General features: G+C 39.6%; 1 protein-coding gene across 1 annotated transcript; it reads right to left on the bottom strand.

Annotated features, from left to right (window-relative positions):
• Positions 1-15060: 15060 nt before the first annotated feature.
• CTXN3 (cortexin 3) lies at positions 15061-15354 on the bottom strand. The gene has a single exon (XM_075137526.1). It carries the CDS (start codon positions 15352-15354, stop codon positions 15061-15063), a length of 294 nt encoding a protein of 97 aa, XP_074993627.1.
• Positions 15355-22838: the final 7484 nt, after the last annotated feature.

Raw genomic sequence — 22838 nt, 5'->3', positions numbered from 1 at the left:
TCAGAAAACTTTATATGGATGAGCAACATCTAGCAGCTTCATTGCTTTGCATTTTAAAAGCCAGTATATACTCTAAAGTGTGCTTGGTTTGCTTAAACTCTTCTGTTACAAAAAAAAAAACAGAAATCAATGGCTCCTCCTCTGAAAGGATATATTCAAAGAAATAGGAAGCAATCTTTGTTCTTTCTAAAATGGCTAGTTTTACATAAAACAGTACATGATCTCTGTCACTTCAGCACCATGCAGTTTTTGGCAAACAAATCATAAATAGCCAGTTCTGCTACAGATGCAGAGCTTCCATTTTGCAAGAGTGAGTGGAGCTTAAAATGGTGGTCAGGCACTGGCAGATCTCTGTTAAGGAAAAGTAAGTGATTTGCAATGATGTGGATGATGTCTCAGTGTAACCACATGGTTTCCTGTGGTTTCTTTGTCTTGAGGTATACTTTCTTTTACTCCACTTTCTCTTTTTTATGTGCGTACATGTCATGTTTGGTCCTGTTGCACACTTCTGTAAGTACGTGTAAGATTGACTGTTTCCCTTTTCTTTCAATCTGGCTATGTTTCTCCGTCTTTCTGTTGCATTTTTTCTGACCATAATGACGTGGATTTTTGGATTCTGTCTATCACTTTCTAAGACATTGTAGTCATTACTTGTTAGAGACAGCCTACTCACCCCAGTGTGTCATCCTGTTCATGTTCGTGTTCCTAGTATAATTGCAGGAATTGCTAGCACTGCTCAGTGGATCACGAGTGGGAAAATAAACCCTTCTTCCTTTGCTCTGTTCAGCTTACCTTGCATGACAGATTTACTTGTCCTGAGACGGGACCATGCCAGAGACTTAACCCTTTTCCTAAAAGCAACTCTGAGCAAAAGGCTATCCCTCTCCAGGGAGATCCAGTACACACCATCCAGTCAGGCAGTGACCTGTGGCAACGTTGTGCTGCTCGTTAACTTTTGCATCCAGCCAATGTATGGTTTCAAATTAATAAGCCTGCTGTCAACACATAGAAACCTGTTTCGCACACTGTCATGCATCTGTACCAGAGCCTAACCGGTCAGCATCTCATTGTTTAATAAAAATGCATGTTTCTGAAGTGTTACAGACATGATTATCAACATTGTTTAGGGAATGCAGGTTTCTGAAGTGTTACAGACATGATTATCAACATTGTTTAGAAGGGAATGCTTTAATTCACTCATTAAGTTCAGCCACGTTTACCATGAGTAGTACTGCCAGGAAGGGTGGCCAAACCAATCTGCATGAGCCAAAGACTTTTTCCTACATGCCTTCCACACCTAGCCTACTGCCAAGAGTAATTTAGGTCATAGTTACACTAGCAAATAATTGCACCAGTTTACACTAGTATGTCTAATTTTTTTTTTTTTGTCTAATTCATTATTGCGACCTTTAACTGAATGATAAATTGAGCCAAATATAGTGTTTTTATTGAAATCACTGTACTGGTGATGTAATCATTTGGGTTTGAATATGGAATCTTCTGCTCAGGAAAGATTGAACTTTAGTTAGTCTCATAAATGTCAATGACTGGCAAAGGAATTTTGTCTAAATGTGAGCATTAAATTTCTCATACTTGCAGTCCAGATGTACCATCGTTGGTTTTGCATTTTGTAAGGAGAGGCTGAAAAAAAAGGAGAACACGAGGAGAAATCTCCCAATAATAGCATATCTACAATGCATCCACCCTGGACAACGTACCCACCTGTGGCAGCAGATGCCTGTGCCTTGTCCCTTAGGCCAAGGTTCTCCTTCAAGGTTTTTGTTTTATCTTATCCTCAGTTAAGCTTAAAAAGACAATAAAAAGCCCAGCGTGAACTCAGATTACAGGAAATGAATGTTCAGAGAAATTGCTGAAATAAACACGCAGAAGCTGCTTTCCGTGGCAGAGTGCTGTGCTTCTTTCTCCAGAGGTCAGCAACAGGAGCAACATGCCTGCTCTGGCCTCCCGGCTGCTTTGCTCTCCTGTCAACTGAGGAATTCTAACCTGTTCCTGCAGGTCTTTCCTCCCTCTCTTCAGGCCACGTTTTCAAGCTTGTCCTTTCGCTAGCAGTGGGCACGCTGAGAAGCACTACTCTAACAGCAGCTGTGAGCTTCCTGGGCCTGATCCAGGCTTGACACGTTTGATTGACCACTTCACTGTGGCATTTCCTTGGCACGGGAGGATGAAGCGGGCGCACGGGCTCTAGCCACGTTCCTCATAGCTTCAAGAGGAAGGTGTGTGTCTGGCAGCAAGGCACAGCTGACGCAGTATTGCACACACTGTTCCAGCTACTTCTGACAGACAGAATTGTTCCTTGGGGCTATAGAGAGCTGTAGAGAAACTGAGGCAGTCTAGCTGCACTTCTGTGCACCAGAGGAGACACCAGTTGGTCCCACTATTGGAAAGATGCAAGGAAAGTCTTAAATCTTAAATGGTATTTTTTGTCTCAGGTCCAGCCCAAACTGTGGTAAGCACAAAACAGAGGGCTAGGAGAGTGCTTAACCAAATACTGTGGTAGAAAAGCAAAGAGATGCTAGCACAGATCCAATTATGTGTCTTAAAATATTTCTAGTTCCAAAGGATAAATCTAGAGTTGTTAAAAAATCCCATACTCAGGGACTTTATTGCACATTTAGCAAGAACAGGGAAGTAATTCTCAAGGAAAGAAGAAAGGGAGTCAGTCAAGAAATAACAGGGTCACAGAACAGCCTTAACATCTACACCAAGTGAGATGAGCAGCTCCTCAGAAGTCAGCTGGGAGATCTCAGAGTATAGGTGCAGCAGCATCACATCTGTTATGAGTTCTGTTTAGTTTTTCAAAGTCTGTCCCAATCCCAAATGTAGTCCCACAATCGGAATAATTTGTAAACATCACCCAGTTTTGAAATCCAGCACTGTGAAGATTGAAAGTTGGGCAATTTACCAAATTTATAGGCTTGTGTTTATATTTTCCAATTCTTACACAGTATTCCAAAGATAGATGTTAATTTATTAATTATGGATAATTAATGTTAATACTCACAGGAAAATTACAGTAAGGACTTCAAGGACTGCAGTATGTCTGCAAATTACCTGTAATACTCAAATTTAATCAAATTTTTAGTGGGGGAAAAAAGCACTTCAGTAACCACTATTTTACTTTAGTTTTTAAGACCTTAGACGCAGAAATCAAATCCATGTTCATAAAAGTAATAACAAAATATAGCAGATATTCCCTTGCTTATAGTATGCAGGGACCTGCTTTTGGAAGATTATTAAACGTTATTGATACAGTATGAAAAAAGGTCCAGTTTTTCCATCATCCATCTAGGCATCCTTCTCTCCCAAATTGCCTTTGACCAATTTAGCTTTAGCTTTGTGACAAGTCTTCTATAAAGTCTTCTACAAACTGTATCATCAAATAGACTCATCTAATACAGTGCACACTTTATGGTAAACGAGCAGAGATTATCCTGCTGCCAGGTAAGTCCATCAGCACAAACCCTACGGCTAGCTGAATACTATCCTTCGTGTTCAAGCTATGACTAGCACATCTGAGCCACCTGAAGTGGTTCATTGTGGCTGATACTATAGAATACTTTTGATCTGCCCCATACACTTTCCAGACAGAATTATTACAGTAGAAATTGTTTAGCTTGAAATTAATTATATACTGCACTTCAGCACAGCTAACCAGATATGATAAACACAGGTGATGTTTCAAAATAGTGTTAAGAAAAACAAGCTGTACTCTGAACTGAGTTGCTTATGGTATGTTAGACAGGAACAGGAACTATTTCCACAAATGATTTTTTTTCTGCACAATTTTTACTGGCAAACTGAAAGATACAAATTAATAGCCTGAAATGGATTCCACTGCATGTGAAATAATGCCATTAATTTAAAATAAAATAGAAATAGCTGCTTTTTAAAATTGTACTTTATCTTCAGATTCTATCAAATTTAGCATTGGAATGAAGTGTCAAAGGCAACTCTGTGTTCCTGCAGTCTTAGGTCAGCTAAGAGCAAAATGGCTCACTTTTTCCAAGTTAGAGTATTGCATCCAATGTCTATAATTCTCTGTGATCTGTCAGATTAGTGTTGCTCCCTGCCCCTTCACACCTTTGTGAGGTCCATTCTGTGTAGGACACAAGAGTCAGTATTTGTCTCTGTCTTTCTCACTCGTACATGCACGTCAGAAGAGGTTGTCATTTGTCTCCCAGAATATTTTTTTCCTGATTCATGCTGCTTCTGATATGTTCTGCTTTAAGGTGGCAGTTGGTACTACATTGATAGCACACTCCGTTAGGTCTGCGTACAAGTTCATAGTTTATTTATACAAAGCTGGTAAAAACAACCAATCAAATAATTGATTCTTTACAGTTACCAAGGTGCAAAAGAGATCGCTTGACCTGGTATTGAAAGTCGAAGAAGGGATTTTTTGCCTTAACAATAATGCTTAACTGTTTCTCATTTATACAAACCCTTAGTTTTAATTTTGAGTTCCCAACTGTTGTTGTAGGCCAGCAGCTTGTACTGCCCTTGATTCTGTCATCAGGCACAGAAGGATATTTGTGGAGTCCAATTTTGTTTTATTGTACGCAATTCAAAGGAACAGATGTCTGAACAAATAGACGAGAGTATCAGTGCTTCCACCTCTACAATAACCCTGTCAGAAAACACACTGACAGCCCTACCATACAAAAGCCTGTCAGCATTTTAAACATTTTGTCACTAGAAAGAGCAACCCTTGACCACTTTTTAGAAGACGGGCAAATCCTATCTGAGAGAAACATAGTACTCTCTTAGACTCCCTCTTAGGCTCCGTATGTGCTATGACTTTCAGGTCTGTAATTCCCAGCATTTCCACCTCTGCTCTTGAATCTATGGCAAGCAGGGGTCAGCTGGCAGGAGGTGCGTTTTGTTTGCTAACTATCTTGCGGTAAGTCCCTTATGTGCTCCCACCTCCGCACGTCCTCTCCCGGATGGGAGTGCAACCTCTAAAAATATAACTTGCGTTCAGTGCGATGCAGCCTGAAGCTGAGGACACTCAGCCTTAGCCACACAGAACTGATCTTATGTGAACTTTCTTTACTCATAATATAACTGTATCAGTGAAAATCAGATGTAATCCTGGAATAAACAAAGCCAAAATGCAGATCTTACACACTTGTCATGATTTTGGAACTTGAAATTAATGGAAGTTGCCCAGTGGTCTAGATCAATAATAGCAATTAACAAAATAAACTTAATAAAATTACGTCAGCAGTCCACAGCTCATGAGCAGACCACCCTCTCTTAGCAGTTTCTGCTTCCAGTGTATTTCCTTAGGTTATTGCTCTTCCTGTGTCATGATTCTACAGAGATGAAATTTTCTTTTCAGTGGAGGGCTTGCAGATTTCAGAATTCCTTTCCCAAAGAAATAATGGATTTTTACAACTAATGAGGGAGAAGGTGAGTCCTAACTGAGATATCCATCAACCCTATTCTCGAAATCAGGAAGGATTTGAGAAATATGCACCTCTTTCTCTTCCCTGCCTATTCCAAATTTTTGAAAGAAAAATAGCAGAAAATGACAGCTTTTCAATAAAATATTTATATATCTTCTTGTTTTCTCTGAGAAAAAAATGAATATGGAAGATCTGTAGAGCAAAAAACCTTAATTTTCTTAAAAATGAAGTATGTGGACCTAGCCCCATTCAGCACAGATCTTTCTTTCTAGTAAATCTGCTATTCAAACTATAGACAATAGCTGTATTTCTTCACATACAACAGAAAGGCACTTTCCCTTGGTGCATATAATCTAGCCAATATAAGCAGGGTGGAAGTGCTGAAAGCCCAAATCCTGTATGTAGAAAAATAAAACCAGAAAACCTGTCCAAACAATCGCTGGTATATCCAGCATTTGAAATGTCTTTGACAGGGTGGGGAAAACAGCTTCATGATTATTTCTAGGTGGATCTGCATTTCAGCAGTAATAATGATTTGTCATTAATCCTTGCTCTCAAAAATCTAGCTCCTGAAATGAAAAGGTATGTATGCAACACTTATAAAACCATTACATGGGAGGCTCTCCTATTCTGCTGTGGAAAAGACCAGTTCTGCCATCAGTTGCTACATAATACCCTGGCATTTGATAGCTTTAGTGTTGTTTATGACAAAATGGTCTAAGCGCGTTAGGAAGACTATAGGAGGAGGTAATGAGCTATACTAGAGTAAGTAGTATAGTTAGGTAGTCAAGTTATTTGAAAGGATTTACCAAAAAGTTTTATGAAGAGGAATTAAACTGCAGACCAGTCCTTCTGCCTTTTTCAGCTACCAACGCTAAGACAAGAACTATCCTTGCATGCCCAAGCAGCCATTGAAATTGATTGCAGAAAAGGGTTTTTTTCTGTTGTTGTTGGATTTCTTTCTGGTTTTGTTTTTTTTTTTTCTAATGGGTAGGGACTGCAAGGAAGATTTGAAAGGGGCTATAAATAAAAAGAAAATAGATTTGTTTTCCTACTGCCATTACTGAATCATCAAATAAGTCCGGCTGTACTTCTCCACAAAAAGAAAACAAGGAAAATTAGATTACGTACAATTGTCTCTCTGGATTATTAATATGAAAATTTACAGATAAAAATTTCAAAGAAAAAATCCACCTACTACTTAATTTTGCCTGTGTGAAAAAAAGCACCCTGAAAATAACCTCCATGACTGCAGACTTCAGGCAGCTGAGCTTCCAGTGTGATCCTTACATTGCAAGAAAATGCACTTGGAATTACTGAACAGTGTTGCTGTGAAGAAAACAGCGTAAGCCAGCAGTGTGCCCTTGTGGTGAAGGCAGCCAACCACATCCTGGGCTGCGTTAGCAAGGGTGCAGCCAGCGGGTCCAGGGCACTGATATTTCTCTGTCCTGCACTAGGGAGACCACGTCTGATGAACTGTGTCCAATTTGGGGGTCCCCAGACCCGGCTATACCGGAGCAAGTCCAGCAGACTCCAAGACGATCAGAGGGCTGGAGCACTTGATGTGTGAGGAGAGGCTGAAGGCGCAGAGTTTGCTCAGCCTGGAGGAGGGGGAGCTCAGGTGAGACCTTACTGCTGCCTACAGCTGACCCCACTGGAGGGTGCAGAGAAGACGGAGGAGCACAATGGAAGGACAAGAGGTGATGCGCACAAGTTTCAGCATGGGAAATTCCAACAGGATTTTTTTTTTTAACCTGAGGACGATCAAATACTTGAACAGGTTGCCCACACAGGCTGTGAGATCTCCATCTTTGGAGATATTCAAAACCCAGCTGGACACAGCGTTGAGCAACCTGATCTAACCAGATCTCCCCTTGTCCTTTTTAACCTTTGTGATTCTGTTACTCTGTGTGTTTATCAACAACTTCTGCTAATGCTGCTACTAATGTGCATATAAAAAAAAAAATCAATCCTTTCTTGATGTCTGGTGTTGATGCATCCTTTGTATGTTAGCATAACTCCATACTTCTCAGAGGCTGTTTTTGTTCTATAAAGAGAATGAATGGGTCTTTCCCAGGGTTTCATTTTTGTTTTTACATCATAACACCCATCCAAATATGCAATTATAATGGAGTGGAGGCACAGCTATTTTTTACTCAGAGTGTTAGATGGACTATGCCGAGTGCTACAGTCTAGAGGGATGGGGATGCTTGTGAGGTTTATCCCTTTTAACTGTAAACTCTGTATCTTGGTTATCAGTACCAAAGGTCAACAAAGAGCTTAGCGAGGGCTGCTGAACCTATCCAGGATCTGTTCAGTGCTGAGCCAAAACATGCTTTTTAATACTATGGCTGGGCTACTAGAAATATTTAAGCTTGTTACTCTGGAGTTTAGTTGTGTTTTCCTACACAAGCCGCAAGCGCGGTAGACATACTATATATGTCTATGTAACGCGGATGTAGATACAAACTCCACAATGAAGGGTAGAGGAGTGATTTCAAGAAGACAGACTGAGATAGCAGCTATTGTGCTTGTTTATATTAGGATTTTATGCTGTTCACTATTTTCTTAGAAAAACATGCTCTATACATTATGTCATAACAGTGACTGCTTCAGGTAATACTGTCACATATTTAGTTGTACGTGATTAACCATGTTTTTCTTTAGGTAAATGCATTAGATTCTTTTTTGCATTTATGCAATCAGAAAATTTGAATCTTTCTATAAATATGAGTTTGAACAGACCAAGAAGTATTTGAAAGCGTGCAAGCAAATTTCAGCCCACTGAAGTCAAGGGAGTACTTACATACCCAAGATGGTAAACAATTTTTTTAAATGTACTAACTAGCAGTTGTGAATAATTATTTTCTAAACACATTGGAGACTTCATAGCCTTGATACACTATTCTATATGGTATTTCTATATTATCTGTTTGTTTTAGGCAAGAACTTTCTCCATCTATGTCTTAATCTCCAGGATATATTTAGTAAATTGTGATTTTGTGTATTATTTCTGTGTCTGCGGCTATGTAACCAGCAACACATGGAGTAGCCAGTACTTACTATCAATCAAATTCCACAAAACTATACATTGTAGTCACCTCAAAACTTTCATTTTAATTATTGTATACATAAGCATTCTCCTACTTTAATAACACCTATTTTCTATATAGGCTAGAGAGAAGCTCCAGAATAGTTGAAAACATTGCATCATATGGTAACTTTACACTGTGTTACAGTAACTGGTAGTGAGATATGCAGGGCCAACATATTACAGTACTTCTGGGGCAGAAGCTGCATTTTTGTACACAACCCAGTCACGTTGTCTTCTGAAGTTAGCAATAATTAATGGAAGTGATTGATCCATGTTTACGGTAAGAGCTATAATGACTAAAAATAATACTCTTGACCAGGTAGCCCATAAGCTAGGTCATGGGGTTATGGAAGACAGAGATAAAAATCACAATTCGTCAACTATTTTAAAGATCTGATTGATTGCTGGAATTCTTTCATTGTATATTTTGTTACCTTGTCCATTGCAGCATGTCTTTTTGCTTGATTACACCTGGAAATGACCCTTTCTGGGAGAAGTAAAGCTTTGGCAATAAGTAGACAGAGGCATCCAAGCTTGGAATCCCAAACAGAAGGAAGAACTATAGGAAAAAAAACTAAAGCAGAAAAATCTGAAAATCTGAAAAATGTAGGAAGAGAAAAAATGACCTTAGGCCAATCATTTTTAAGAAAGAGGAGCCACAATGTGTAATGCAGTCTCCTGGCACCAAGAAATCCAGATGGTAAAGAAAGGAGACGACATCTCATTTTACACAACTGCCATATACATAGTAATGTTTTATGGCCACTCCTTTCTGGTTATCAAACTCTTTGCACTCTGCTGTTCACCATAAAAAACAAAATATAGAAAGTATCAGGAAGATTTTTTTTAACAGCTGGTAAAACTTTACACAAGTGAGATATTTTGTACCTATCCAAATTTATTAGAATGCACTAGTAAAAATGTTCCAATAACCTCAGATCAAGATTCTATACGAAACAGGACAATTTTCAAGTCTCTGCCAAAAAGTGTCCAAAGTGTAAATAAATAAAAAAGCAAAACAAACAAACAAACATCTCAACCAGTTGTAAAGCCTAACCAAAAATAGAGTGATAGAATAGAAATGGTGTTATTAATGGTAAATTTAATGCCTGCTTTATGAGACTAGCCCCTTAATTAGCTGTCAAACATCATGAATAAAGATATGTTCTGTCACATCAGAAAGCCTGTGAAAGCATGTTGTCACCATAGTGATGTTATGGCATTTATAGGACCTGTTAAAGCTTAACAACCAATGTTGTTGCTCCCAAAAACTAGTTGATAAAAAAAAATTGACTGCACATGTATTAAAAATCAGTACATCATTACCAATTCTTTAATGCAGCTGTATGTGTTTAGAAATTTGGTGCCCGGTTCTTAGTTAGACTGATGTAAATCTAAAGTAATGCAGCTGAAGTCAATTACATCAAGCCAAAGTCGGGGGGGAATCAACTCTTAAGAATGTGACCCTCCAACTACAAAAACTTCATAAATACACTTCTTTTTCTGTTGCAAGAATACTGTGACTAATGCCACAAGATTAAAGACCTTTAAGTCCGCTTTGATTTACACTGCAGTCTGAAGTGACCACCAGCATCAGCCATGGAATTACAAAGATGAGGGGCTGGCATTATGTGTGAGTCTTTCTCCTGTCTCAGACCGGGAGTTATTAAACATAATTTACTCTAAGATGTAATCCCTAGATGTTCTGACTCTGGCCTTTGTCATTTTTTTCCCCATATGGAACAGACAGTCAAAAATGTGAATTTTTTTCCCATGGCTTCATTGTGTGTAAAGCAGTTGTCTGCTTAGACGTAATTCTCAGTATCACTTCTCTGTATGTAAACCTCTACTGCAAATTTTAAGAAGCAAGGTAAGATTTTAAACAAATGCAGATAAAGCTAGAGAATCTCACTGAAAATCAAATCCATAAGATGGAAGTACAGCCTAGTTCAAGCACTGGTTATTAAGTTGCCGGGACAGCAGCATTGCACAAATCCCCCAGTTCCCTTTGAGATCTTGTGCTGGTCTAAATAGCAGGCTGAGTGCAGCTGCCACACCACTGGTTCTCCCAGTAAAAAACCAGCACTCATACAAAGCAGAAGGAAGTGTGATAGGACTTACTGTGTTTTACAGTTATATCAGAAGTGAAGGATGCATTTTCTACTACCCTGCTGACTAGCACACAGTGACTTCAACATGGGACAGAAGGCTGTGCTTCACAGATCCTGCCTTAGCCCTGATAATAAGTTGTCTTCGTCTCTGCCTTGAAAAAGACCTTTCACTCCTCACTGCTCCTTCTAGACCATGAAGATAACAATGCAGACATCTAAGGGCATGATGGGGATTGATTAGTTAGTGTGCCAAGAGGGAAAAAAGAAAAATTACTATAATGTCAGCTGCTTTTACGGTGACGCTGACAAAAGAACAGGAGCCACGGCAGCCTCACATATCAATGCCTGCAGAAATGACACCAAACCTATGTATTAAAGAAAAAGTCCAAAACTTTGTTGCAGAACTCGAGAAGCACTGAAAGCAGTATGTGAAATGTGGGAAACCAATAGCTTTATTTTCATGCAAACTACATCAGTATGAATAGACACTTGCCGCATTTGACAGACTAAGCATATCTCAATAAACCAGGATGAAAAAAAAAAGAGATTTTGTGCTGGAGAAAATTCAGGTCATGGCCACAGACCCAGTCATGCTGTAGATCAAAGGTTTTCACCTTCTTTCCTGCAGTTCTTGGGGATCTGCAGGCTGCTTCTCAGTGGTCATTGACCTGGGCATGTTTATTGATCTTTGCACCAAATTGAGTATAAATTCCTGCCAAATAACCTACAGATCAGAACAGAAGTTGCAACTCCTAAGCTAGACTTCTTGAAAGTGTCCCATAAGACCACATCTCATATGTGTAGCTCTAGTATCTCTGTGTGGAGCTCCAAACCTGCAAAATCCCTGTGTACCAACACCATTAGGCTTACAGGGCCACATAGCCACACATCAGGTACCTCCAGGCCTTCCTCTGGGTGCATGTGTGGTAAAAGATGACTAAGCTATGCTTGACAGACCACTTTGCCAAAATCAAGCATTATGCATTTTCTCAGAGTGCATAGCAGGCAGAACAAAAAGTGAAAATAAGACAAGTTTGTATTCATATTTCCTCTTATTTACACAAAATTCTCTTCTTGGAAACTTTAATTTAAAGTCCATTCAATTCTATAAACCCCATCTCTGGTGAGGGAGAAGTTTGCCCTGCTGCTAACTGTATTGTTCGATTGATGGGTTCTTTTTCTCTCCCAGTTAGCACAGCTGTACTGCTGGATCCCAACTTCAGCTGCCTTAGAAAGAGAGCTCAGATTCTAGTTGCCATTCTAGTTGCATGGCAATGGCAGACGCATTTCACTGCAGTTCCAACACGTGTACAGATCCAGCAGTAACCCCTAGATAGCTCTTGCAGAGACTACAGAGCTGTGGATTTCAGTGGCTGTATCATTCCTGACACCTGAGCTACTTTAAAGGTAGTTCATGTCCACCCAAACCTCTAACTGCAGTGGAGAAGCAGCATCAGGGCTATTCTCACATACATGCACCCCAGACGTCGCTGAAAACTCCCGTCTCCGCTCCATGCTGTTAGGCCAGCACTTTCATTTAAGGGTCATGACTGAGATATAAAGGTCTTGAAATCCTAACTGGAGAAAAACAGCTTTACTCCCTGGTGTCTACCCATAGTTTTATCTTCCTTATTTGGCTTTAGCTGTCCCCAGTAGCCCTTTGACTTAAACTCCTTGTAGTTAGATTGAACAAACTAACATAAATGTGGTATTTATTAAAAAATTACACATACTCCTTCTTTCTCCAGAGTATGTAGGACTATATTTGCTTAAATTATATCAAGAAATATTCATTCTAAAAAAAGTTTTTAAAGATTGCACAGGATTTTCTACAGAAACTGATATAATAGACGAAAGCCTATACCAGAGTGATGCAGAGCTGCAGAACTGCCTGAGCCCAGCTGCGTTAACACACAGACCCGCCCTCCTTTCCAGTCTCATTAATATTTCAGGTCATTCCACAGTGGATACATATAGTTGTGAGACACAGCGATGTGCCAGAGGCTACTTTGTGGACTGGAATAGTACCCTTTACATTCAAATTCTGGTCTGGTTTCTCCAGGCCAAGGAAAAGTGAGCTATCATAAAACTGAATCACCAGCATGTCATCAGAAAACTTCTGTTAGACTTTGAGAATGCAAAGGAAAAAGTCTCTGCTGCAGTGGGGGAACGGGTGTGAATTTCCTCTCTTTGCTATAGTCAAGTTAGCAATATCCACAGATAGGCTGTCTTAAAGTGACTGCCCAGCAGTATTAAATTCCCTTTAATAGACTGACTTATCCCAGTGGTTTACAAAAATATCTCCTTGGAATGCTTCCAAGCATACCAGAGATGCTGGCCGGCTAAGTCTCCAAAATAGTCCTCAGCAACTTCAAAACTCCACACAAGAATCAAATTGCCTCACTTGAACACTGTGCTACATTCCCTTAACAAGAGTCATTACCTCCTTCTTTAGGTGTGATTATGAGAAAAAGTTTTTTTATTTTAAAAGAAAATAAAATGTACAGATTCTTCAAACAAAGAGACCCTGACACAGGAGAGAGATCCTGGGCCAGAGGGAGAAACACTGTTACTGCTGCTTCTTAAATATTGACAACACGTTGCTTTCGGCAGCACTGGTGCAACAACAGGTACATTTCTTGTATGCCACACTGCCGTTACCTTTGGGAAATGATCTGGAAGTTTGAGTTTGCTTTGATCAAGGTGCCCTGGCACTGATAGATATGTAGCTAAAGCCAGTACCTCATGGCTTCTGGAGAACGTAATTGTGTTCCTGTCCCCTTCTGCCCACTCCATCTCGAAGGTTACCACCCCTGCAAAAAAGCTGTGCTTGTATTTCAGCAGTGACAGATGACAGCCCAGCTTCTTTCGTCAGGGAGCTGCGTTTAGGCTTCTGGTTGCCCTCCTGTGAACTGTGATAGCCAGCAGGCAGAGCCACCCCTCCTTCCACTGCCTCTGCTACAAATAGCTGCAACCTTTAACCGATGGACAGGACAAGCAGCAAAGGGAAATAAATAGCAATAAGTGCCTCGGGTAGAGTCAGAGCCTCAGCTCGGGTGAGTCAGCACAGCCCCAGCTGTACCAGCTACGGAGCCGGCTTTGTTTCTCCATTTACAGGCTGCAAGCCAAAGCACAAAGGAAAACTTCCCAACTGCTTGTTATTATTATAGCCAAGTAAAACAGCTAAATGTAAAACTTTGTCTGAAAACAGGCAGCATGCACCTTCCCTTCCCCACTCCATTAAATGTTTAAGAAGCCTGGCAGCACTAGGACCTTTTTCAAGACTCTTCTGTGTTCAGGAGCGTGGCCTTTTCCCTCCTGGCAGTACATCAAATGTTGTTACCACTATAGTATTTCAGTGCTGCTAAACAATGCTTGCAAACGTCCACTGGGGCTTTAAGTAGTTCTACTAAATTTTACTCAATATTTTATATTTTTCTTCCCCTGATCAATCATGCAGATAGGTTTTTGTTTACACTGACTTCTAGGAATAGGTTTTCATTGTACAAATACATTCAAAGACATTTATAGGTAAAGAAGGTAGTGGTTATTTATTGATTCTTAGCACCAATGTTTCAGTCATCCAATTAGGAAACAAAAACAATCCACTGTGACCTACACACCAAATAAACAGACTGAGTGAATGCTGGAAATGCAGGGTTTGAAATACATGCAAGACTGAAACTTGTTTGCATAAGCTGTTGTAAGAACAATGCAAAAACCTATCTTAATAGAAATCAGTTTGGGCACAAAAAGACAAAGATAGGCCAAAATCATTACATATTTATTCACAATAAAGATTTCAGTCAGTGATTTGTTAGTGTTACATAGCTTAATCACTGCTTAAAGCTAAGAAAGAGCATCTTATTGAATACCTAGGAAAACATGGCGGAATATTTTTCTCCTGAAGTTTTCTCTCTCTTTCAATCTTATCTTACGGTATGGGAAACTTCCTCACTTGTCTCCAGAGCATGGGAGATAGATAGAGTAAGAAGAGTCTTGTGGAGCTTGAAAAGCTAATTTACTACATACAGGTCATAAAAACACGATCTTACCTCATTTGTAAGACACCTTCCTCCACAGACTCTTGTTAATGGTGAAAAAGCTACGCAAGAGAAGACGTGCTCCAGTGTCTCTTAGCTGGTTATAAGAGATCACATACACTACATATTGTCCCAATGCATTCTGGAAAAAAGTCTGCTAATGAAACCTTTGTCTTTTTCCAAATGAGGAGATTCACTAATCTACTTTCAAAAATTTAACTTGCTTTCGTATTTAATTAAAATCAAACTTATTGTGTGCATAGTTGTATGTTGCAACTCCTACAATATTTGAAAAAATGTAAACCAGAAACAAAATAAAGAGACATTCCAGGATTTTTCTTTCTTTATCAGAGTGCTAAATAAGCCTCCATAATTCTCAGTCTCTAAGCAAGAGCATAATCAAACTGGCCTTTCTCCAATCCATCAAGTCCATCAGCCCAGGTTGAAGTTGGCATACTCCGGTAGGGGTCGAGGAGAATTCGGAAGCAGCGAACAATGAGGATTCCCAAGAAAATAAATAATAAAATCACAAAGGCAAACGTTGTTTTCTGTTCCAGGGTCATGCTAGAATTTGGTGTCATGTTCCCAGATGGCACCAAAGTGGCAGTGAATATCTCTCCATCCATCATCCAGGGAAGCTGGAACGAATAATCCCACAATCGCCTTCTTTTCATCATCAGTTTGCTGAGGTCAGAGTAGAAGCCATTTAGATGCACTTTGCTATCTGTAGGACAAGGGGGAAGCAATGTTAACTGTGAATAGCCCTTTTGTTTGTTTACTTCAATACAATTTTCTCCTAATGGAGAAAAATGGGATGGAAAAGAACTTGACAGCAGGTCTGCTTGTCTCTGTGTCGTATATAAGAGACCTGTTAGAAATCCCATACTGTTCTGTTGCCAGTGCAGAATCCAGCCACCGACATCAAATGTCACTAGACCCTGAGCTGGCAGTAACATCTCCCTACCTGTCATATCATTTGGACTGGGGTAGAACATTTCTTTCCTGCAAGGGGGAAAACGAGGGGTTTAATCACACTGCTCCTGTGGGTATCCCACAGAAATGGCAAATTGCATGCCTTGCTGCAGGACAGACAAACTGCAGTTGACGCTACTCTAAGTTGGAGGAGAGGGGTTTGAAAAACAAATGTAGTTATGGTACATAACCAAAAATGTTTTGAGATGGGATGGACCAGGATCTGCTGCAGGCCAATAAAATGTGTATGTCCCCACGATGGAAGGCAGCAACCATTCAGTGCCTGTAAGACTGCAGCATTTATGAAGGAAAGGCATAAATAATTTGTGTTTGAAATGAGAGAAGATGTAGGAAGGCAGCCTGAAGTAAGTCAGGTAGTAATTTAGCTCAAGGGCAAATGTTTCCTCTTCTTACTTAAAATCAGAATCAGGCTTACAAACACAGTTAGCAAGAAAATATTTTTTATGTCACCAGCTCTGTCACATCAAGCGAATCGCCAGGATTTGGGACTGAACTTGGCTGTTTCTAGACAGCTGAGCATATGCTGTGCTACCGCCTGCCTGGCACGTCTGCTCCCTTGACCGCCTGTCTGGGTGTCTGCCTACCATTACTTCCTCCTGCCTTGCACACTGGATTTATCTTCCAGCAGGAGGGAAGCGCTGCTGGATGCCGCGGCTCAGGCCTTGTCATCAGCACCACTGAAATTACCTGTAAAGTGTCCTCAGGAAAAGAAAGGCTTCCAAACTGGTTGGAGGATAATGCTGTCTCAGCTGAACATGTTGTGTTAATGGTAAGAGGAAGAAAAAGAAGAACACAATGCAGTATGTAGCATGCACAGGTGAAACTTTCACATGATTATAACCACTCCATCACTGGACTGGAGTCAGTAATTATTTATAAGCATGCCTCAGTAACAGCAGTTAATAGGTATAAGTGGATTAGGAAAGCATAGTCATAGTGGAATATTGCCAGGATTATTCTAAAAACTGTATCTTAAACAAAATAGAGAAAGTATTAAAGCACCAAAAATATTGGAACTGCATGGCCTGATTTAATTTATGATGGAAAGGATAGAAAGATCAAAAATGTTAACTTCCAGTCTTTTGAAAGAGTGTCTCAGCTACCAGCTGATAAAAAATGCAGAGGACTGTCTAATAGAGAGAGCCAAAATTTTAGGAAAAAACAGTTTAATAAAGCTGTTAGACTTTTTTTTTGGGGGGGGGGAGGTGCCCCTTCTAAAAGACCTCTGGTATTCTGACTTCAGAAAGCTCTTCAGCCCACACATTATGTCATGGGTTTTAATATTATTTAAGTGTATGCCCTCAGCTATACACATATTATACACACTTAACAGTTTTTCCTGAAACTGCAATCACACAACACAGTAACTGTGCTTGCTTTCACAGAGCAGAGTGTTTTAGGAAAGGTTTTCCTGACATTTTTCTAGGCATTATCTGAATATTGTTAGCACCCGTGGGAGAAAATGCAGAAGATGGAAAATCTGTGACTGTCAGAAAAGATCAACTTTTGATATACTGGTTTTAAATGTCAAACTTAGACTAGACAAAGGATTCTGTACACAGTATCTTTCCAGTTTTGAAGAAACTTGATTTTAAAAAGATATGTGTAATTAGTGACTCAGTGATAAGCAAAAGCAGTTCGTTATTTTCCTTTTGGGATCAGAGTAGACACCAAAGTGGCATAATACAGAGAAGAGTTAGATATTCATTTTCATACCAGTGAGCACTATTGACTGATTTTAGGAACAGGTGAGATGTCTGAACAGCTTTTCACACTCAGAATCCTAATTTTTATGCTATAGACTATATGCAGTAAAATACTAAGACTACATTGCAAAGCTGAAAGGAATGTATTTCCAAGGCTTTGGGCTTCCAGACAGCCTTCTGAGTGTGCTCATTACACTGAATGATTGCAAGCTTTTTGGGGCAGGCAGTTTGTCTCCGCAGAAAGGCACAATACCTGGCATAACCACATCCTTTGCCCTCTTTGGACCACTTCTTTTGCAAGCTAAAACTTAAATGAGATCATTAACCATTTCCTTTGTGACAAAATTATGTTTAACTATCCCCTGATAGTACTGATTGATAGTACTGATACAAGTACATGGGTACCTGAAAGGAGAACGTGACTAGCTAAAAACATTAATTGGGCATATCTATAGACATAAGTAATTAGGCTTGGAAGCACCTTGGCCACGGCAACGTGGGCTTCCACACTCCTGGCCTCTGGTCATTCACCTGGAGCAACTGGTATAAGGGAGTCCCCGCGCTCCACATCTTCCTCCCTGCCGTCACTTTCTGTGGTGTCAGCAGAGCTCTGCTGGCACTGGGCACCAGCGACGCTTTCCAGCTGGAAACATTCCCTGTCTAGGAGACTATAAAGACTGTACATGGCAACATACCCCTAAGCTGTATTTTCTTGCATGAGAACCTCTGCACTCCTTGCAGGAGTTCCTCCACCCTGCCTGAGCTCCATCCCGCCTGGTGGTACTGATCAAAGGCTGACAGGGAGGACAAGAGCCTGGAAGAGGGTGCTGAGGAGCTGCAAAGAGAGGCAAAAAGGCCCTTCCCCATGGGATGAGGGAGATTTCTGCTCGAGGATCCACCCTTAATGCAGATCCCAAGAGGCAAGAGATGAAAGCAGGAGTGTGATGCACACTATAGGTCCCCGTTTCAGCACAAAGGTATCCATGCAGCCAAAACAAATAAATAAAAAATACAGATCATAACAAGGGAAGTGGTAGTAACCAGACAATAGTAATAATAACAACACTACCTGAATCAGTTTCTTTTCCGCTTGTTCTAATCACTAAGAGCTGAGCCAGGTTATAGCATGAGTGGAAAAGCCTCAAGGTTGTTTAAAAATTCATTGGTGTAATCAAGATTCCTGTAGGTGCAGACCTGCTTCTTTTTTTTTCCCCCACATCTCAGATAAAATCATAAGCAATAGAACAAACAGATTATCCTTCACTTAAATGACTAGCCCTGATTTTTTTTAAATGCAGAGGTGCTCCCTTCAATTACTTTCTGTAATGGCTTACTTGCAGATGCGTCTAATCCTTTGTTTAATGAGTACACAGTTGCACATCACTCTATCCACATCAGGTTGTTATTATAATTTCTCCTTGCCAGTGTGCACACATCCATTAGGTAGTTCAATTATAGCTCTCCCTGAGGTGGTGCTTACAGTCTAAGACACCAAATTTATAAAGAAATGAAGAAACAGAGCAAAACTTGCATATAATTAGTGGCATTAATCTGACAGGTTAGTCCTTGGCACATCCTAAGCCTTGATAGCCTTCATATAGCCTCAGGTGCCCACCTGCAGCCCAGTAGCTGAACCGTGACCATAGGGCCTAGTCAAATGTCACCAAAAGGTAACTCTTCTGGTCAAGCCACTAAGATTTTTGAAGTTAAAATGTCATTGCATTAATTAGTTGATAGCGCCATCCACACATTTGCATCAAATATACAAATTCTCAGGACCCTGAAGAGTTAAACTTGTTCGAAGGACCTTTGATTGGTCTTTCTGTGCTTTCAGCATGTCATTGCTTTCAAAGTCGACTTTAATTGAAAATTGCTGTATGTTAAAAGGATTTCCTTAGGGTGCACAGTTCAAAGCTTCTTACTTTGAGAACAATAGGACTAACAGAAAGAATGGCTTTAAGATCTGCACCTCTAGGAACAACATAATTAAATTTTGTTCTTTGTTTGGCTTTGTTCTGTTGTTTAAACTGCCCCCTCTTTATTATCATGTACAACATAAATTGCATTTTGTGTCAACTCCCATATGTTTATGTTCTTGCCATGAAAGACTTGTATGTTGGTGAGTAGTCACAGTCAAAGAGACTGTAGGAAATCACATCCCAGTTTGCTGAGTAGAATCTTACTTCTACCTGTTTTGCCAATTTCTGTATCCTACCTGTTCATAAACTTGTATATCATCCCATCCATGTAGCTGCAATATGGCACGAGTACTCTGAGACACACAGAAGCTCTGGAGCTGACCTTCAATTGCCGTAAATTGTTCCAGTATTGTTGGAGTTACACACAGATTAGCATTGATGGCCCTTTGTCTTTCAAAATACTGAGGAACTGGTAACTCAAGAAACTACTGAAGACATCCAGACTGAGCTGTGACATATACAATCTATGTATGCATGGATTTAAAGCAAATATTTTAATTGAAAACATTAACAATGAAACACCACAGACAGTGGCAGCGTCTGTTTATTGCTATGTCTTGACAGATCATTCACTGCACAATGTTCTGTGTAAATCACATAAAACAAATAGAAAAGCCTCTGAAACAAGCAAGTTCAAAGGAGGAACCTGACCAGCAGAAAACCATTGGAGTCACAGCGGCTTGCAGCCTTACTAACTACTAAATTTCCTGCTACTGCAGCAAGCTACATAGTTCTGCTGACTTAATTACCATTAAGTCCATTGCCCACTTACACTTTTGGCCCCATAAAAATTAATTGGTGAAAATTACAATTAAGCAATAAACATCAAGGCATTAAACATCAAGATATTTAAACACATTAAACAGGATATTTTCCTCTCTCTTTTAAGTCAACCCAGGGACTTTCTTTTACCCTTCTTGTTCACACGAGATTTACTGGCCTAATCTGTAAGGTCCTGTGATTTCACTGGGTGCTTCACAACGTATGCCTGATATGCAGGTATCCTATATTAGTGGAGCAATTGGTTTTCCATTATGAAATATCTCATGGAATGTAGCAAGCACACAGCTGTGCCAAGACCATGTGCATGATTTTCCTATACCACCCATACTAGTTTCACTGATTACTCACTTCCTTAGCTACAAAAACACATGGCAAGTTTCTTCAGGCTCAAACATCTGTACACAAACTATTTGAGCAAGGATATTTCCATGCACTCACAGCTCAGTTGCTGTGATTGACATTTGAATTCTACCTTAAATAAACAAAACTTGATTACACAAAGTGCCAGGCTAACAAATTAATCTACACATGCCCTTCTCTTTTACCCAAATGTGTCTTATGTTCCTTCATACTGTACCCTGTGCTATTGTTTGCTGCACAGTCTAAATAGATATATTAACAACGCCCTTCTCACCTGTGCTTCATCCTTTTCTTCTTACAAATTTGATATCAAGCTGACATTGCCCTTCCCCTGCAGGCACATATCGTCATCGTCTCTCAACAGCTTTTAAGGACATATTTTTGTATGCAGAAAGAGCCCCCCCATGCCATTCAGCTGTCGGCATTATTAAACCAAGTTGATGGGTTAATTTTAGCAATAAAACAATGCTAGAAAGGGATCTGTTCTTTTTTCTGTAGACCCTCTCCGATACCGTGCATCTCACTTTTACTTAATGCACCATGGAACGTGTAAAATGCAAGCTCACCTTTAATGTGTTAATGTGCTCACATAATATTTTGAATTCCTCTACATAAGCTGTGTAAGGATGATTTATACACAAAAAGGGTCGAAGTTGTTCTAAAAGCTTGAATTACTCACTGCATTTGCTAAAGTAATTGCTAGCTTTATGAGATACTACTTGTGAAGATCTGAAAGTACAAATCTGTGAAACATCAATATATTTACACCATCCAGGAATCTATGCAATGGTTTGAAATATGCACCCAACAGACTGCTTTCCTTCTTTTTAAAAAGAGGATGTACAGATACACAGGCATCAGTGTTGCAACCCTTCTCCACAGTGAATATCTTAAATGTGTAGTATTAACAAGATAACCAAAAATGCTAAAGCTTTTAAAGCCAATAACATGGCTGATATCCTTATAGGCTGGATCCTACAAGAATCAGCAAGTCGAAAATTTGTTGTCTTAACCGTCATAAATCCTTACCAAAAAAAATGTTTGCAGCTCAAAATGACAAGAAATGGATTTTATACTACCCTTTCTGGTATCAGTAAAAGATGAACTGTAATATACTTTCCAGAGAGTAAACAGGGAATATATAACAATATAATCAGTTTACATTCATTTAATTATTGTCACTTTTAAGTCTAATGTCAGTATTCCTGACCCGCTATGTAGGACATAATAGACAGTATTAGCCAGGCATATGCAATATAAAGGTTATAGCTCTATTAAATAAATGAAGAAAATTAGAAAATCAATTTCTGTGAAACAAATACCTTCATCTAGTCGAGAGGGAACTTGACCCATTTCCCACTGCAGCAGTTACAGGTAGTTACAAGTATCTTTAGTTTCCATTCTTCTGCACCTTTCTGGTATTTCTAAGCATAAAGGATCAGGGACTGCCAAGGAACCGGTGAATACCCAAGTTCAAAAGCTGCCTTTTGAAGGCTTAAAATTTTACACAAAAAACCCACAAACTCGAATGAGAATCCTATTTGTGTGTTAGAAGTAATTAGCTGGCAATACTGTCGGGTTTTTTAAAGTGAGGCTATAATTTCAGTTCTGCCTCAGCAACTCTTCAATGGATTCTGCTTGGCTGAGTACAGCAGTCGACTCGCAGCCTGTCTGAAACCATCTTCAGCAGAACATTAACATTCGAAAGGTGTACCAAAAAAAAACCAACCAAAAAAACCCCACAGGGTATTCCCATACCTTTGCAAAATCAGACCTATAATCTGCTAGTGCTTCTCTCTTCTTCTCTATTGATGGTCGTCAGTAATGTCTTTTTAAAGCCAATTAACACTCCTTTTATCAGTCAATCTGAATATTGATTACAGTTTGTGATCTTCAGCCAAATACCTTAATCCCTTACACTTCTTAAAATGTGGTGGATTATATGAATGCCAATGGTGTACTTTCTTTAGAAAATAAACCGACCTTGCAATGGGAGAGGATATAGTCAGTAACATTTACTGCTTAACTTCTGAACTTATATCTAGGGATTTTTGCCCTGGGAGTTGCACTTGTTTCCACGTACTAAAGCTGCCCTTGAAATCTTGATATAGTTGCTTTTTATTTTGAGGGAAAATATTTAACTAAAGCGAGACAGTTCCTGTTTTCCTTTCCCATGAGAAAAATGAAGTCAGTTTTAGAATGTCAGTCAGATAGGCTGATTAAAAGGCTGATTAAAAAATGTAAGGTTGTTTTTTTTTTTTTCTGGGAGTTTCTACTTAAAAGCAAGCAGACACACACACACAGACACACACACACAGACACACATACACAGACCCCAAA

The sequence above is a fragment of the Calonectris borealis genome, chromosome Z (assembly GCF_964195595.1).
Source record: "Calonectris borealis chromosome Z, bCalBor7.hap1.2, whole genome shotgun sequence".
NCBI lineage: Eukaryota > Metazoa > Chordata > Aves > Procellariiformes > Procellariidae > Calonectris > Calonectris borealis.
Note: the sequence above shows the minus strand (reverse complement) of the source record. Positions and strands in the feature narration are given on the sequence as shown.